The sequence below is a fragment of the Tursiops truncatus genome, chromosome 14 (genome assembly GCF_011762595.2).
Source record: "Tursiops truncatus isolate mTurTru1 chromosome 14, mTurTru1.mat.Y, whole genome shotgun sequence".
Classification (NCBI taxonomy): domain Eukaryota; kingdom Metazoa; phylum Chordata; class Mammalia; order Artiodactyla; family Delphinidae; genus Tursiops; species Tursiops truncatus.
The window spans coordinates 22,136,285-22,154,702 of NC_047047.1; the positions used below are offsets into that span (position 1 = coordinate 22,136,285).

Below are 18,418 nucleotides of genomic sequence, written 5' to 3' on the forward strand. Positions count from 1 at the left end.
TTTCTCTTTTTGGTTTGCTTAAAACTCTGTAAATAGAACAAAACAACATCAACAAAACTAAAACTGAAATTATTTCTGTTGTTAAAAAACATATATCCCCTGTGATATATGTAGAAAAAAATCAGGTCAAGGAAACTTTAAAAACTACTAATTGAATAATATTTAGAGATGCAGTATTTTACTTAATATTTGAAATCACTGAATGGAACTCTTTGGCATAAACCTTTCATAACATATATTATCGGAGAAAAAAAGTGATCCTGTGCCTTTAATTTCCCTTTCTGAGAGAGGGAAGGCTGCACACCACTGACAGGCTCACTTGTTCCTGTCTTTAATGTGCAATCTGTTTTCTCCAGCGGAGGGCACTCAGTGTATCACAAACTCAAGCATTAGCACCAACAAGCTCTGAGCAACATCAGTCTCTGGAAAGCCTTCTGAATTAGACAAGGCCTGCCTCTCAGCACAGCTACAAAACACTTTAAACCTGACCAGCTAAATGGATAAACCTAGCCTGCATAGCTTTTAAACTGGGGTCTCATACAGCACAGGAGGCCTACTTGCTTGAAGAACTGAAAATCCAGAGGATGATTTGCTTTATCTGGGAATGGCAAAAGCCAGCACAATAAGGAATGCCAGGTATTCTGAAGATTTTCTTTTTCTTTTTCTTTTTTTTCCTCTCTTTTTACAGAGAAGTTGGTTACCTTCGAGATGGGCTGTAGCTCTTTTGCACAGATTGCCAATTACTGCTGATGGGTCTCTGGTGAATTACACAATGATGCTCAGAGCCTAGAGGCCCTCCCCCACCCCCCAACTGCTTCCTTCTCCCTGCCCCCCATCCCACTACGTGCTGATTTTTTTTTTTTTTCCTATATGTATATATATATTTTTTGTCTGTCCCCTCTGGGGAAGTTTGTATGGGGCTACTAGCTGACATGTGGGATCAGAATGGTGTGAATGACAGCCGCACTGTATCATGAAGGTGGTGGTGGTTTCAACACGTGAGACCAAACAAGAAGAAAGCTGAGAGAGGGGGGAACCGTTTTGGATGACAAAGGATGGGTAAGTGAACTTTTGTTGTTTCCTTCTTAGTAAAGCTGATCCTCTTGGCTTCGTATTCTCAGTCGTGGCATTAGCTGATAAAAGACGGGAAAACAGGCAAAAAGCGGCAGCCTCGGAGTTTGCCAGTTGACTCACTATAGTTGCTATTATATTTTTAGATCATTTTCCTTTTTCTCGTTTTTTTAAACTGTAAATGCATAACATGGACTTAAACAGACTGGAGAAATATTTTTCAGACTGTCTCTTCCGAATGCGTATCCTGGCTTGGGAATTGAGCATGAGATAAATGTTATGTTTCCTTCTATTTCTTGATAATATTAACCATGCTTGTATTTCTGGTTGCTGTCAGGAAGATTGTTAACACTTTACTGCGTGTGTGTAGGGGTGGGGTCATTACTTTATCAGAGGTCGCACAAAGGCTTGTTTTATCTTTGAAGATGTACCCTGAACACAGCTTCCAAATTTCCAGCAGTCATTTGCCAGTTTTATTTTTTCAAGTGTGACTGGCTCCCCCCCCCACCCCTTTTTCCTGTCTGGGAGAGCTGGAATGTATTTCAATGAGTCTGTAGCTGGCAAGAGGACAGAGAGCAAGATCGGGTTTCAAATTTAAAAAAAAAAAAAAGAAAAGAAAAAAGAAACAAAAAACTCTTAACAGTAAAAGAAGTGTTTTTTTGTTTGTTTGTTTTGTTTTTTAAATTAGGGATTTGGCTGATTGCCTCTTGGTTAAAAACGTGAATATTTAAGATTAATAAAGAAACTGCAGCACAAGGTACTTTTTTTTCCCCTCACCGCTAAGAAATAATAAATCTACTGTTGATAGAGGAAAGAAGTCCTTTAACATGCTATGACTTGGAAATGCAGCATAAGTGCCAATAGATTGCAACTTTGCAGGTTTTCTGAAGTTAATGGAGGTTGGGGAGAAAAAAAAGTCGTGAGAAATTTGAACAGGTTGGGATGGGGGGAAATAATAGTCTGCTGTTTCTCTGCTTGTTTATCCTCCAAATTTGCAAAACCAACTGTGTTAAATATATCAGAAAAAAACTAGTGCTACCCAAGATTATTTTGTATTTTATGCAAATATTTAATAAGAATTTGATAGTCATAGCTTTGGAGTGTTCTGTGTTATTAGTAGTTAGGACACTGAGCCTGTGATCACTGAGCAGGAGAGCCTCAGTAGGAATCTCTTCCTGAACGTTGAGAGCATATATGCTTATTAACACATTGAGAGTACCTCCTGCTGTTACTAGTCTTCATACCATGCTTCACTGGCTGTTTATACTGGTCCCAGGGACATTTTTTCAGAGCTCCTATATGGTTATCTCATTATGCAATAAGGATGCAATTTCAAGCAAGGAGAACTTGGGTTACCTTGACAGTTTACTGAAGCTCCTTTGCCAAATCACAGCCTCTTTACTCAACTAAGAAAGATGTACAAGTACAGGGCTTACTAAGATACATTTTTCCCATTACCAGAAGACTTAGTACTCTTCCTTTTAGTACTGGTGTTCAGTAGAGTGACTAGCCAAACACTGATGTTATTAAATGTCGCCATTATGTGATACGATAGGCTCGGTGTTTTTCAGTGTTTGATGCACGTATGAACTCCTGAAACTCAGGAAGTTGTGCTTAGTTCTATGACACTGTGGCGATTTGGAAATCAAGGAAGAAAACATGAAACCTAAATAGCAAACATGCAACACTGAAGAAAATAAAGCTTTAAGTGTCAAATACATTGTTCTTAAATCAACTGTCCCATTACTACACTAGATGAAATGCCCCTGATATTGGTAAGCTGGTGGTGATTTACATTAATAGCTTTACAATGTGCATTTGTCTTCTTTTAATATTGTAGGTTTCCATTTAATTACGCAGCTGAGAGGCATGCGTGTAGTGCTAGTGCTACTTCCTACACTGCTGCTTGTTATGCTCACGGGGGCTCAGAAAGCTTGCCCAAAGAACTGCAGATGTGATGGCAAAATTGTGTACTGTGAGTCTCATGCTTTCACAGATATCCCTGAGAACATTTCTGGAGGATCACAAGGCTTATCATTAAGGTTCAACAGCATTCAGAAACTCAAATCCAATCAGTTTGCCAGCCTTAACCAGCTTATATGGCTTTATCTTGACCATAATTACATTAGCTCAGTGGATGAAGATGCATTTCAAGGGATCCGTAGACTGAAAGAATTAATTCTAAGCTCCAACAAAATTACCTATCTGCACAATAAAACATTTCACCCGGTTCCCAATCTCCGCAGTCTGGACCTCTCCTACAATAAGCTTCAGACATTGCAATCTGAACAATTTAAAGGCCTTCGGAAACTCATCATTTTGCACTTGAGATCTAACTCGTTAAAGACAGTGCCCATCAGAGTTTTTCAAGACTGTCGAAATCTCGACTTTCTGGATTTGGGTTATAATCGTCTTCGAAGCTTGTCCAGAAATGCTTTTGCTGGCCTGTTGAAGTTAAAAGAGCTCCACTTGGAGCACAATCAGTTTTCCAAGATCAACTTTGCTCATTTTCCACGTCTCTTCAACCTCCGCTCAATTTACTTACAATGGAACAGGATTCGCTCCATTAGCCAAGGCTTGACATGGACTTGGAGTTCCTTACACAACTTGGATTTATCAGGGAATGATATCCAAGGAATTGAGCCAGGCACATTTAAATGTTTGCCCAATTTGCAAAAATTGAATTTGGATTCCAACAAGCTTACCAACATCTCACAGGAAACTGTCAATGCGTGGATATCATTAATATCCATCACTTTGTCTGGGAATATGTGGGAATGCAGTCGGAGCATTTGTCCTCTATTTTATTGGCTTAAGAATTTTAAAGGAAATAAGGAAAGCACCATGATATGTGCAGGACCTAAGCATATCCAAGGTGAAAAGGTTAGTGATGCAGTGGAAACATATAATATCTGTTCTGAAGTCCAGGTGGTCAACACAGAAAAATCACAGCTTGTGCCCCAAACTCCCCAGAAGCCTTTAATTATCCCTAAACCGACAACCTCAAAATCTGACCCCAGCCAGTCCACTCTTGAAACACCAAGCCCTTCCCCAGGGTTTCAGATTCCTGGCACAGAGCAAGAGTATGAGCATGTTTCATTTCACAAAATTATTGCAGGGAGCGTGGCTCTCTTTCTTTCGGTGGCCATGATCCTCTTGGTAATCTATGTGTCTTGGAAACGCTACCCAGCCAGCATGAAACAACTTCAGCAACATTCTATTATGAAGAGGCGGCGGAAAAAGACCAGAGAGTCTGAAAGACAAATGAATTCCCCTTTACAGGAGTATTATGTGGACTACAAGCCTACAAACTCTGAGACCATGGATATATCGGTAAATGGATCTGGGCCCTGCACATATACCATCTCTGGCTCCAGGGAATGTGAGGTATGAACCATGATCCTCCTAAAAGCGTTTCTACTGTGGGAAAGGAGAGGTAAATGTTTGAAGCTCTAGAGGTATCTCTAATCACTAGAAAGAGTAATGACCCTTTTGCTTTTGGGTTTTGCTCAGTGTGAAAGGTTACTTAATTAAATTACAACCACCAGGAAATTGACTGCTTTTTTTTTTTTTTCCTTAAATGGTTGAAACTTGAAGGAAGTTCATTCAAGGATGATATTAAGTTGGAATAAAGCACTATGTTAAAACATCTGTTTTTCAACAGTTTGTATACAGGGGTTGGACTTACAAACACACATACACACAAAACTCTTTTCATCCTAAAATTTATGTCTGGTTCTTGTTGTTTGACTTTTGTAATCAAGTAAAGAAGGAGGGGCCAGCTTAATTTAAAAACAAAGTGACTTTACCAAAATTCCAGGAGGTAATGAAGATTTAAACCAAAGAGCAATTTACCCAAGGGTTGATTTTGTTGTACATTTTTTAGTTTTAATTAAAGCATGCAGCAGGGATCTCATAGGGATAACTGTTTCTGTGTTACTTGCCATTTAGTTATTATACCAGCATAGAGAATGTCAGGCCTATTGTGTAATTGTATTAAGGCATTTAAAGATGTGTTTTTTCCTCCGTTCCTTCCTTCCTACCTTCCTGCCTTCCTTCCCTTATTTCTCCCTTCCTTTCTTTCTTTTCTTCCTTCCTCCTTTACTTTCCTTTTTACTTTTTGTTTTTTTATTACTGGACATAGATCACTTTTCAAAAGTTTTCTTAAGTGCTGGCTTTATGTATGTAATCAGAATGAAACTTAAATTCTACATTTTGGCTTTGTCCCTGGTAACTAAAATCAGGTCATGATGTTGTGGATGATTTAGCAATAACATAATGACAAACATAACAGGGACTGTTTGTCAGTGTTGCTGTCATCCCCAAAGACATAATGTGTATTCTTGTTAAACTAATCCAAAACTAAATGATGCAAATAGTTATAAATAAAAAGAGAGAGATTTGGGTTCTGAGTATTTTCCCTTTCTGTAACAATCACCTCAAATGAAGGCATTTCATGTTATACTATTTTCATTTTCATGAGAATAAGTTTGGATCAGTGTCTGATTATTTAATTTTAAAGGTCATATATAGGAATGTGTTTATGAGTAGGAAAATGGTCACAGATTTCCAACTTGTTAATAAGTAATACTGGATGCAAATTATTCTTCACTTGGTAAAGTTGATCAAAAAGTGCAAAGACTGTGACTGCCTAGGCCTTGTTACAAGAATAAATTAGTAAAGAGAGGTAAAGTTCTGGCTCTGCGTCATCTTAGTATCCAATTTTACATGACTGCTTTTTCGAAAGAAAGTTTTAATGACAATTTAAAGACTTTGCCCTTTTTAATACTAGTTATAAGAGTTGAAAAATATAAATTGCTCTTTGATAATATATTCCCAAATCTTTCCATAATCCTAAACGCAGATGCTAATGAAAATGTTTTCAGACAAAGCACTGAGTCTGAAGTAATCTCCAGCTCAGTGTAATTTGGAATATGGAGCCATTCTTCGCAGAGTTCATTTTCTCCTCTTTTTTTTGATTGAAAATAAGAAAAGTAATCCCAGACAAATTCCTGAAAGAAAGCTGTATGAATAATTGCCCTTAAAAATTAAAGAGAATAAAAAAATTTATATAAAAGTCTAACAAGGATTGATGTTTCTATTGCAGGCTGACATTTATATAATATTTGTGAATATTAGTAAAACAAGTTCATCCTGCTTTATTCTAGATTTGTCTTCTATTTTGAGATCTTCTTAAAAACTAGTAATATAAAAAGAAAAGGAAAATCCAGTCCCATTCATTCATTTTCTCTTAACGTTTATATTAGAATGGTGATTTTTATTTGTAAGAATCACCAAGAAATATTCTTAAAGAGCTAGCACTTCAGAACAAGTGGTTCTAAAACTTTTCCAGAGATCTTAAATTCCAGAGATTATCCTTTAAAGACCATAGGCATTACCATGATAGAAACAAAATAAAAACATATTTCATTCTGTAAAAAAGTGTTTAAAAATACATTTTGATATTATATGTGTTCTGTAGAGTGATGTTTATGGTCCTGAAATTGCAGTGACATTGTTGGGGTTGGGTGTGGTGTTACAGCATTAAGTAATGAAAAAATTAATTAAATGTTATAATGAAGCTGTTGAGTTGAAATGGTAGCCCTACTCAAGTAGTCAAACTCTCCATGCCCTAAAAAGTAGAAAATGGTTGGCTATACATCTGAGATCATTAACTCCACTTCTGAGTGCTCGGGGTCCAATAAAGCTATGGGTTAAATGAATATTAACTTGTTTTGAAACACAAATACACAGAAACAAAGTGTAGCTGCCACTCCTCCTTTTTGTCAATGTAATCAATGTTCAGTGTATTACAGTTACAGATAGAAGTAAGAAATAAGGAAAAGTAGATTCTTAGAAATTGTTATGAAAACAATAATTTTCCCTTACTTCTTTGTCACCCCAGAGTCAAATTTCTCTTGTTGAGAAAACTTCTCTACAAAATGAAGCCAAAAGAGAGAATCGATTTGCCCAAGTTTATGACTTTTTAGGACAGTGGAGGTATGCAGAGTTTAGGTCTGGTGGTGTTTTGAGAAACCTCACGTATCAATAGCTTAGAAAAATAGTGAACCATTAATATATTTATAATACATTTTTGTGAGGTAGGTTTTTTATTCAAAACATCCAACTCTACCCAATAAAGCCATAAATATTTAACTAGAAAACTTAGCACCAAATGCTAATTTTCTAAGATAGTGCCTTGAAAAAAATTACATTAAATTGAAAATTTCACTTATATTGTTGATGTTACCTTCAATTATCATAATCTAAATATAGTTAAAATATTCATTTTGTCTATTTCCTTTGAGAAGAAAATAAAAATATTAACAGTCTTCCTTAGAATAATGTCTGTGAGCCACCACACACATCTAGCATGCAATTTATAAAGTAAATAATTTTGGCTCTGATCTTTATAAATTTAAAATTTTAAAGTTCCAAGTGCACATTATATGATAATAATCTGAAGGAGAATATCATAATAATTTAGGCAGTAAAACTTTCTTATATCTATAAAAGAGGGATAGAGTAGATAGCTATGAATAATTAATATGATATATGGCACAACTCCAATAGATAGATACATTTCAGTCATACTTTGAGTGGATCAGTGTGCTTGGTTGAACTGAATCATTTAATTTGTTCTCAATATGTGCTCAGAGAAGAGAACTTAAAACCAAAAGGATACAGCTTTGTCTAAAACTTAGTGCCACTGACAGAGAAAATTGCAAATACTTACTTTTGAAAATAGCTTGTGAAACTTTGGATAGCTTTAGCTCATAAAAAATTATAAGAATTATAAAGTTACTTCATTTTGCATAACAAATTTTTACTTAAAGATTATACAAAACAAAATTTTGAATACCTGGTTCTTCTAGGATATGTTTTATCAGCTGAAAATAGCAAGGACTTTTATAAAATTAGTAATTGTGAATATAAGCCAGGAGAGTTTGCCTTTTGAATTAAAAAAAATTGAAATTGGTAAAACCTTAACATGAATGAAAGTGGTCTCTAAAAAGATCCTGCGTTCAGAGTGTTTTAAAGAAGAAGTAATTAAAATATAAAGTTTAATGATCCCATAATGCTAATAGTGCTGTCATTAGGGAAATGGGAATATAGGTGACCCTAAGGTACATATTTTTCAAATATTTAGTATTTTGGTTACACTCTTCAAAGTCAAGTAAAATAAAAATAAATTGGTTGTCATTTAGGGCTTATATTATTTCTTTCACTGCTGTGCAGTGGGTGGTATAGACCATTTCTAACAACTTATATTTATTGAAGGTATTAGGTCATATCCAAACTACTGATTTAAAGGGGAATATTAACTTCTTTCTACACTGTAGAAATTGACATTTTGAAGTATACTGAATGAATTTCCAATAACTAAAAATCATAATATACTCAAAGAGGATTCTAAGTGAAGCAGGCCCAGTATCACTGAGTTTAATACACTTTACTAATATAAAGCTGTAGAAAACAAAGTTAATTTTGGTGGCTGACTACTACTGTGTCATATTAAAATGTTACAAAATTGAAACTATACTTTGTGTATTTAAAGGAAGTCTATTTATGCTTGTGTGTGTGTGTGTGTGTGTGTACGTATATGTGTGTGTTTGTATTATGTAAGTAAGCGTATGTGCTCATATAGAGAAATAGAGGGAAAATATAAGTATATTTTGTTCATTTTGAACACTTGAAATACTAATAATAAAATGTTGGGTCATGGTTACTGGAATTTGTTACTTAGGAAAATGCTTCTTAAGAATAAATGTTTAATCATCTCTAAAATTATATGTATCTTATGTCTAGATAGTCTAGCGTTCGTTTTTGAAAAAACAGAATTTATACTACACATTACCATTTTTGCTGTGACTTTGGGTGAGTCATTTCATTTCTCTGTGAACCATCATTGAATGAGTGTAATTCAACTAGTGCAATATATCCCAACTCAAATCATTCCTCAGAATAGTCAACTTTGGAAAATCTTAGTGGTCATTCCCAGGACTACAAAAGCAAGATGGGATGTGGAGGAAAAACTGAGCTATTTATATTCATTGTCAATGAGGAGAGAGAGAACTTCTTGAGTTACTAAAACACTACATGCTCAGGTGAAAAGCCATACAATGTCTTTATGTTTGAAGGCAAAATATATTACACACATGCACACATGTGAGCGCACACACACACTTATATGTCTTCAAAATTCTTCCAAATAACTAGTTATTTTGAAAGCATTTAAAATATGACTTTAAAAAATCTATGGTCTAAATTTGATCCAACTAAATTTCATTCATGAATACAATTTTTATTAGTCTTCAGATAGTACTGGTGAAGAGTGACAGCTGCCAAGAAGGCCCAGCATGGCTAATTTAGGACAGGTTTTAAACTGACAATAAACAGTTCAATTCCTTTTTCTAGATTTAGCTCGTATTAGCATCTCATGAACAAGTTTTTAATAATTGGTTGCTCTCTAAATCCCCAAGTTGAGAAGTCTGACTCTTAGGAATGGATAGCTTTTGACATACCCCAGTAATCTTTAGATGATTCCAGAATTTTTCATCCTGTGACTTTTCTATATTCAGTAAAATCTAGTAATTCTAGTTCTCAATAATTACATTTATAGATAGCTCTATGCTTTGGAAGTTGCTTGGGAATATTAGCATTGGGTACTTGGTGACTCATCAGAATTTTCATGTCTCTAGAGTTTCATGAATCACTAAATCAAAGTGAAACACTAGCAACCTGTATATCACCAGTTTTGAAGTTTTGAAAAATTTACTCTGTCTTTTGATCAGTGAAAAGCATAAAAGAGATGCCGAATATGTTTTAAAAATTAAAACTGCTGTTTATATTACCCAAAAAACTACCATTCATTGAGTCAGTTTAATAATATCTCAATATTCTTAAAATGAAAGAGAAATTGTGAGGGTATTTTTCTCATGCACTCCGTAAGCCATTAAAATGTTAACTGTTAGTTAAGGAAGATTGAGAAAAAGCACAGTATTTCCTATGATATCAGAATCACTGGCTTTTTAATAAACTGCTTTAATATGCTTGAAACTGCTCTATAGGTGTAAAGGATGTGAGTTATACTCCTGCTAAGTGGTTTAAAAATAATGCTTCCACCATCAAGAGAAATTAGGGTCCTTTAAAAGTAAAACATTTGACTTTAAGTCAAATCTTACACATTATAATACTTGTAAAGTTTGGGAATGAAATGACAGCAAAGCAAATACACATTAATAAAAGGTTAAAGTAAGGGTGAGAATATAAAATTTTCAGAAAAAATCATGTACAAAAATTATGAACAACCTTGACTAAAAAAAAAAAAAAATTGAATAAAACTGATGCCTCGATATCAGATAAACAATAAACATGCGCATAACTAAATAAGATTATGATATTTAGCATTACTGTCTGTACATGGAAATGAGATATCTTTTAATATTATATAAATGGTATTCTTAAACATACATAAAAAAGTAACTTTGAAATATAATTACATTTAAACAACCATGTACAATTAAACACCCGTATATCCCACATAAATATTTCTGAAATACTGAAATATATGTTGTAAACAGATAGTAGATTAATATATATTATAGTTTTGAATAAACCCCATTCTTTACTAACTTGACCAGTCCCCATAAATTGACTCAAATATAAACATTTGGAGGAAACATTAAAAAATTTAATGGCATCAAAATAACTTTATGTTTCTTTTCTCATTGCCTCAATGTATCATGATGGTTTTCTGAATTTTTGGACATCCACACAGCTTCTCTCTCCTTTATTTCAGTCTTTCATATATTCACTGAATTCTCAGACTTTAGAGTTAGGGGTAAAGATGTAATAATTAAACCTAGCAAGAAGGGTCATCTCTTCTGATTTTCCTTTTATTTAAAAAAAAATGTAAAGTCTTCTAGTAGAAAAAAGTAAGGTACAATAAACATGTTTGTCACTTTGATTTTTAAAAGAGAAGTTTAAAGAAAGAGTAACTATAATATCAAAACAAAACTTCCTAAACAAATTTATAATTATCATTTTTATCTACTATTTCAGTTGTTAGGATCTTCAAATCTCATTGAATTATAAAAACTAAAAAATGTATTAGGTTTTACAATATATTTGAATTTTTGAAACAGACAAGCTAAAATGAGTATAGATGGATTTTTTTAAGAAAACTCACTGTTTTTTAGCATCTCAGTAGGCAAATGTATTCCAGAACAGAAATATATAATGTTATGAATTGATTCCATTTTGAGGTTATTTTTAATGTTAGAGCAAAACCATATAGACACTAATTTTGGAATACCAAATGATACAAAGAGGGAAAATGCTTGAAATCGTTTTATTTTGGAAAGTCAATACTACTTAATTCATCTTCACTGTATGTTTTCATTTTAAAAGATAATGATTGCTGTTTTGCTGCCTTCTTTTAAAATTAAATATCATCAGATAAATCATTGAAATTATACTGATTTTATTAAAAGAAACAAACAAGAAACAATCTTTGGGTATAAATTCTATGCTTGCTTTTTCAATTCCTCCTTCCTCCCTCAAGTCACATTTACTGAAAGTTTTTTTTTTTTCATTTTCTGCTGCAGATCTAATTATTTCCTGTGCTAGGAATTATTAAAAGTTGATTTCTTGTTTCCTTTAACCGATTCCTATTAAATACATTTATGTGCAAATGAAGCCTTGAAAATATTGGTTGTTTGTTTCAGCATAAAGTTGATCATGATGGATTTCACTATTCGATATTTATTATTTTAAATCGAGACCAGCTATTGTTAAATATTCCTAATAAGACTAAAAAAAAGAAAATAATAGAAATATAAGTTAATTATGTCTGAATCTTTTTTGGTATAGTCTCCATAGATGAAATATTGTTATTTTCTTCTGTGTTTATAGGTCTGAAAAAGTAATAGCAGAGAGGTCAGCCTTAAAGTACTTTAGGTTGATAGTCAAACCACAACATGGACCAAAATTGCATTTATCCAGTGGTTAGATCAAGGGGTGAAAAAGAGGTCTCAGAGATTTGCTTTACTTTTGTAATACTGGACAAGTAAATATATATCTGACCTTTCTGTGATATAATTTTTCCATCTATTGAACTCGGATAATAACTTTCCAACTAACTTGTTGAAATGATTAATGAGCCTATTCGGAAACCACTCTGAACTCCTCCATAAAAAAGTTTCAGTGTATATATAAATTATTACTAGCCATAAGCCCTACTGTCGAATGAAAAATGCAAAATACAATGTGGCTGTATTATTTTCATTGTTATTATTAGTTATAATGATGGTTATAATACTCCCTGATGTAGAAACAAGTGTTGTGGTTACATTTTTCATAAAGTGAATAATAAACCTGAATTTTCAGTCCCTTGTCTGAGCTGTAATTTAGTTTGGGTACCAGACACACTGATATTTAAATAGTACCTCAGGGTTTGTAAAATACTTCCTTGGCTGAATACTTTTTCATGTTTCAAAGAAAGCAGCATTTACAATTATTTTATTGGTATTAATTCTAAAGAAGAAATGGGTTATAGAAACAACTTATAAGTTTCCAATCTGATCAAGTATTGCCCTTCAGCTCATTTTCTTATCAAATGGAGGCAGTTTTAATTTCCCCAAAGTGTTTATGCATGACAAGTGGGAATTTTCAAATAATACGTAGGGTATTCTTATTGAATAAGTTAATATGTGATTTTAAGAACCGGATATTTATCTAGTGTATATGTATATACATACACACACACATATATTTAACGCTTTGATGTGAATAGTATTTTGGTTGAATATAATATGAGCTCTTATTTTTGCATAAATATATGGTTATGTAATTCCTATTATTTATGATATACTTAAAAATGAAATACATTTAAATTTTCACATGGACTATTATCGTGTGCTGTAAAATAGAGGGCACCACTGGTACAAGTCCTTTACAAAAACAAGCAGGCTGTAGATAAAGAAAAATGCTAGCATTGCTAGAGAAGACAGTAAGTTGTTTTCTTTGTGATTGGAAAGGCAGAATTATTCCAAATTGGAAATTCTGCCAGTTGATGAATGTTTCTTCCAATTATGTATTCTAGAATTAGGGAAGTAACCACATAATGGGGTCACAGATGCACTGGACCCACTGTGAAATGGATCTGAACCAAAACTCCATTGATTTCATGAGCCTCTACTCTGACCAGGGGACCACAATGATGTTTTGGATCTCCAGGATTAGTGTCCCTTCAGAGTTGATGTCCCCAGTAATCCACAAAAGTCTGATTACTTCACTTTCCCCAATGCACAGTCACCTTGGTAAATAGCTGTATGTAAATGTATTGTGATTCAAGTTAGACATCTGTCCACTTGACCTAGCAGTCTTCCACTTATACAGACTAAGAATTTAGTAGACTGCTCCTGTACTTTTTTCAAAGGACACCATAGTTAAACAGACAACATCATAGGTGTCTTTTGAATCAAACTACATTGATTACTACTTTAACTCTACTGTCCCATATGGTAACCATGCCCATCTTGTCTTGGCACTAGACCTGTGCCACCCAAGAATCTCAATTTTCACATTGCATTTAGGGATGCCAATTCAGTGGTAGCTGTTCCCACTGTAATTTCTGTCCTGCAGTGAAGAGTGACAAGAGAGACATTAACCCTGAACTTACTTTTTTCAATCTCTTTCCCCTCTCCAGTTGCCAGGCTGTCAATCAATTTTATCATCTTGGAATATGGTCCACAGTATTCTAACCAGATTTTCTTTAGTTTTTGAGAATTACTGCTTACACTCCAATCTAGAAATGTAAAAGAAAAGAGAATATAAAATGTAAATATAAAATTCTGACTTTTTGCAATTCATAATTTTTGAGCTCTCTATCCACTCATGGTCTATCTATCTTTTCTCAAATGATTAGAGGATAAGAGATGATTTTAAATGAATATTCCAACTATTTCCTCTTTAATTTTGGCATAACACCTTCCTTGAGAATGTGCATACAGTTTTCCTCCAAAACATGAAGATTGGCAAGGATCATTGGCCTAGAAAGAAGATAGCATCCATTCTCTTTCTCATTGTGTTTCTTAGTGAGAATTAATTGGAACATGGTCATCAATTGTGTAAGCAAATATACTATTTTATTAATGCTGTCAAACTATTATTATTCTATTGATAGTAAACAAAGAGATAATCTTATTCTAAAATATGAACAAGTATAATTTTGTGGATTAACCTGACATGTTCTTATTTTTTTTATTTTCTAATTTTAAATGAATGCTTTGTTTAGGAAATGTTGAAAATATGAGATTATTTACAAAAATAAGCAAGAAATTATCAAAAAATCCCACTACGCAGGGATAATACTTTAAATACTCTGCTACATTTACATCTAATAATATGCACAGATATGTGTATGTGGGTGTTTATACAATTAATTTAGCATTGAAAACTGTAGCATAGATTACATAAAGTATACTGTTACTTTAAAATTAACATTTTGTGATGAATAGAGTCACTTTTAAAAATACTATTTTTGAAATTACATCCCTAAAGTGTCATATTTTACTTACACTTCCCTTTTTTGTTGAACATTTATGATGCTTTTTTGCACGTTATAAATATTTCTTCAATGGCTTCCTCATCTAGATAGATTCCTAGAAGATGAAATTCATAGCCAAAAGAATGAAAACGTTAAATTTAACTCATGTCACCAAATTACTCTCTCAAAAATATATACCTATTTGTATTACCACATGAACTGTACAAGAGTTATTTTCCCACATATACACCAACATTATTTATCTTTTTTTTAAGAAGTTGGCAATTTTTTTAGTGTTTAATATTTATGTCTTTAGGCTGTAGAATTTTTTTTCTGTGTATTTTGTGTTATTGGATTTCTTATTTTGAAATATGGTATATAAATAGTCCGTGGTGTCAACAATAATACTAGTTTTCATTATGTATTTTTACATTGCTTTTATTTTTAGAAAGACCTTTTCCATCCTGCAAGGAAACATTTACTATGTTTTGATCACTCCTTCAATAATTTTATTTTTATATTTATTTCTTTAATCTACCTACAATATCCTTTAGTATATCACATGAAACATGGAGCTAATTTGTTTTTTATCACTAAAGAATTATGACAAATGTGTTTTACCATTTTAATGTAGAATTTTCATATATTTGCATCATTTTTGTGTTTTCTATCTTCTTCCCATGGGTTCATTCTCTATTCTTATATCAGAATCATATGTTTACATTTTTATAGTTTTTAAGTATATTTTTAAATTTTTATAAGTGTGTCTTTACTCCTGCTGCTAAATTCCACATATATATTTTTAATTGTCTTGTTCATTCATCACTGTTTTTATTTGAAATAAAATTTCGCATCTTTCTCTCTTTGTCTCTTTTTTTCTGGTGCTCACACATACAACATACACACATACACAATATTTTGACTGGGATTATGTGGATTGATTAATTCATTTGGAAATAATTGAAATATCTACAGTTATCAAAAAGAAATGCTATAAATGTTATGGCATAAAAATGGCATAGAGTTCCATTTATATTATCTATTTCTTACGTCCTCGATAAACATGAGCTGATTTGCTTTTTATTATGATTCTAATATGTATATAAACACACACACACACACACACACACACACACACACACATATATATATATGCATGTATAATTATTATCAATATTTTGACCAAGTCCTTAATTTCAGTAGATTGTTATTTTTTTTTGAAATTTCTGGTTCAAAAATAATTTTGTAAAGAAAAAAATGTATTAGCTTTCTAATAGCTACATTTCTTATTTACTTATTTTTCTATATTGTATTGTCTGAATCTTCTAGAATAATGTTACACGATTATGGTGATCTGGAGCAAAATTTTTTTTTCTAATTGTGACACAGACTGTCTCCTGTGTTTTTGTACATTTTATTATTCTATTTATTCATTCACTTATTTTTTCAACAAAAATGTATTGTATACCTACATTAGTATCTGTTAACACTGGGCTCAGTGCTGTGTTTACAGTAGTGGATAAAATACTTTGTTTTAGGTAAAAATTTATTTATCACATTTTTCATACCTATAGTCTCATTTATAAAATACACATTTATCAGGATGGACGTTAAGTATTACTTAGTGACTTTTTGGCACTTCGTTTTTCTCTTTTTATGAGTTCTGTATTTTTTCCCCACCTTTTAGTTATTCATTTTATGAATTACATACTTTTATTTCCTAATGTTAAAAGTTATTTGCAATTCTGGAATACATTATGGTTGTTTCTTTCATAATATATTTCCTAGATCAGTTCTCATTGTGTCTACTTTTGTTTGCAATTTTTAAATCTCTCTTAACTAATAAGGGAACTCAAAATTATGCTCTCTTTATCAGTTGTCACATTTATTATCTTTTTTCTAGCTCTGAAATGGTTAAAATAATATGGACATGATCTTTTCCTTGAAATTTATAAAATATTCCCCAAAAACTGCCTTCATGCTTCTCTTTTTGGATATAATACTGAGAAAATGGTACAAATTTTTATCCAGTTTTTTTTTTTTTGCCTTTTTGTGCCCTTGAATCAGAATGTTGAATTAGATTTCTTAGAAAAATACTCATTTCATTGAAAATGTAACATATATAATGATTTATATAATAATTACATTTTCTTAAACATCTTCTCTAGTCATGTATTTGTTCATTCAGTCTCTGTGGACCACTATACTAGAAACTGTAAATGAGGCAGTTGAGTTTCTTCAATCCATATTCTAATAATCCAGAATAAAGTCATTAAAGTATTAGATGTACTTTTTTAAATTCCTTAATGATGTATAACTTCTCTAGTTGTACTTTTTTGTATTTTAGTTTTGTTAATTTATTCTTGTTCATAATTGCTGAAGGTTTTCAGATTTACTGTTTTCTTAAAAGAACTTGAGCAGCATTACCTTCAAACTACAGGAAATTATATCAATGTTTTACTTCCCGTGGTATAATATCATCTATATATGAATTAATCCCTCCACCAATACTATCTGACATTCTAAGTTATTTTACCTTATCATTCTTATCTTACATTTCACTGCCTTATATAGCCAAATTATTTCTTTAATCCATAAGGGGTTGGCAACATATTTCTGGAAAGGACCAGATAGTAAATATTTTAGACTTTGTGGGCTATATGGTCTCTGTCACAACTACTTTACCCTGCCATTGTAGCATGAAAGCAACCATAGAAAATATATAAAAGAAGAACACATCTGTGTCCCAATAAAACCTTTTTTGCAAAAAACAGGCAGCAGCTGGATTTGGCTCATGTCTTATAATTTGCTGACTCCTAATCTAGATCATTTTAAACATGCCTGGGTCTTAACACTCAAAAATAAACAGCATATACTTTTCTCCTAACCTGATACCTTCTTCTACTACTGCCCTATCTTAGTCCTCTCCTTCATAGAAAATCTTGTCATAAGATTCTGTCCCAGTCTATATTTCCTCATCAATCTCTCAATTCTTCAACCCACTACAATCTGTCATCAGAGCTTATCAAGCCATAGAAAGAGCTCTTGCTAAATTTGCCACTGACTTCATTATCACTAAATTCTATGCCCTTATTAAAATTCTTTGCTTCACTATGATATCTCAGTAACATTCAACACTGGGTCTTTTCTTCCTTCTTTAAATGTTTTCCTTTCCAGAATTCTGTAATCAGATCATTTCCTCTTCATTCCAACATATCCTTTTCCATTTCCTTTGTAAGCTCAACCTGAATATTATGTTTTGCTAAGGCTCTTTCCTTGCATCTCCTCTTATACCACTATATTCTCTCTCTCTCTGTCTCAATAATCACATTTACATATGCAGCATGCATTACCATTTACTTACTAACAATAAATAAGTTATTCCTTTATTTCTTGACCTCTTCCCTGCGTTCCCCACATGCATACCAATTTCCTATTTGACACCTAAATTCAATTATAGAAGAGTACCTTAATCCCATTTCCAAACAAAATCATGGTCTTTCTTTCTCAGCCTGTTTTCCTTTTGCTGGTTCTTGTCTTGTGAATGAAGCTACCCACTTCTGTAAGTCAGAATCATAGGAACCATCCTTGACTCCATCCTCACTCTTACATTCCGTAAACAAATCACCATGAAGTCCTGCTGGTTTTACCTCTTGAGTATCTCTCAAATCTATCCATTCCTCTCTATTTTTACTATTGCCAATTTTGTCTTATTTAGTCTCCCTAGCTCAGCTAGGAGCTGATTTATTCTCTAAGCTGAATACAAGGAGCATCGTTCAAAACAAAAGCTGATCA

The 18,418-nt window shown here is 32.7% G+C and overlaps 1 protein-coding gene across 1 annotated transcript; it reads left to right on the top strand.

The window, feature by feature from the left end:
* The first annotated feature begins 2,916 nt into the window (after nucleotides 1–2,916).
* Nucleotides 2,917–7,297, top strand: LRRTM4 (leucine rich repeat transmembrane neuronal 4). Its single transcript, XM_073791193.1, has one exon. The coding sequence runs from the start codon at nucleotides 2,941–2,943 to the stop codon at nucleotides 4,462–4,464; it is 1,524 nt and encodes a 507-aa protein (XP_073647294.1). The 5' UTR covers nucleotides 2,917–2,940; the 3' UTR covers nucleotides 4,465–7,297.
* The last annotated feature ends 11,121 nt before the right edge of the window (nucleotides 7,298–18,418 follow it).

Excerpts from the sequence above, each read along its gene's own strand:
- LRRTM4 (XM_073791193.1), top strand. The coding sequence starts at position 2,941 with ATGCGTGTAGTGCTAGTGCTACTTCCTACACTGCTGCTTGTTATGCTC.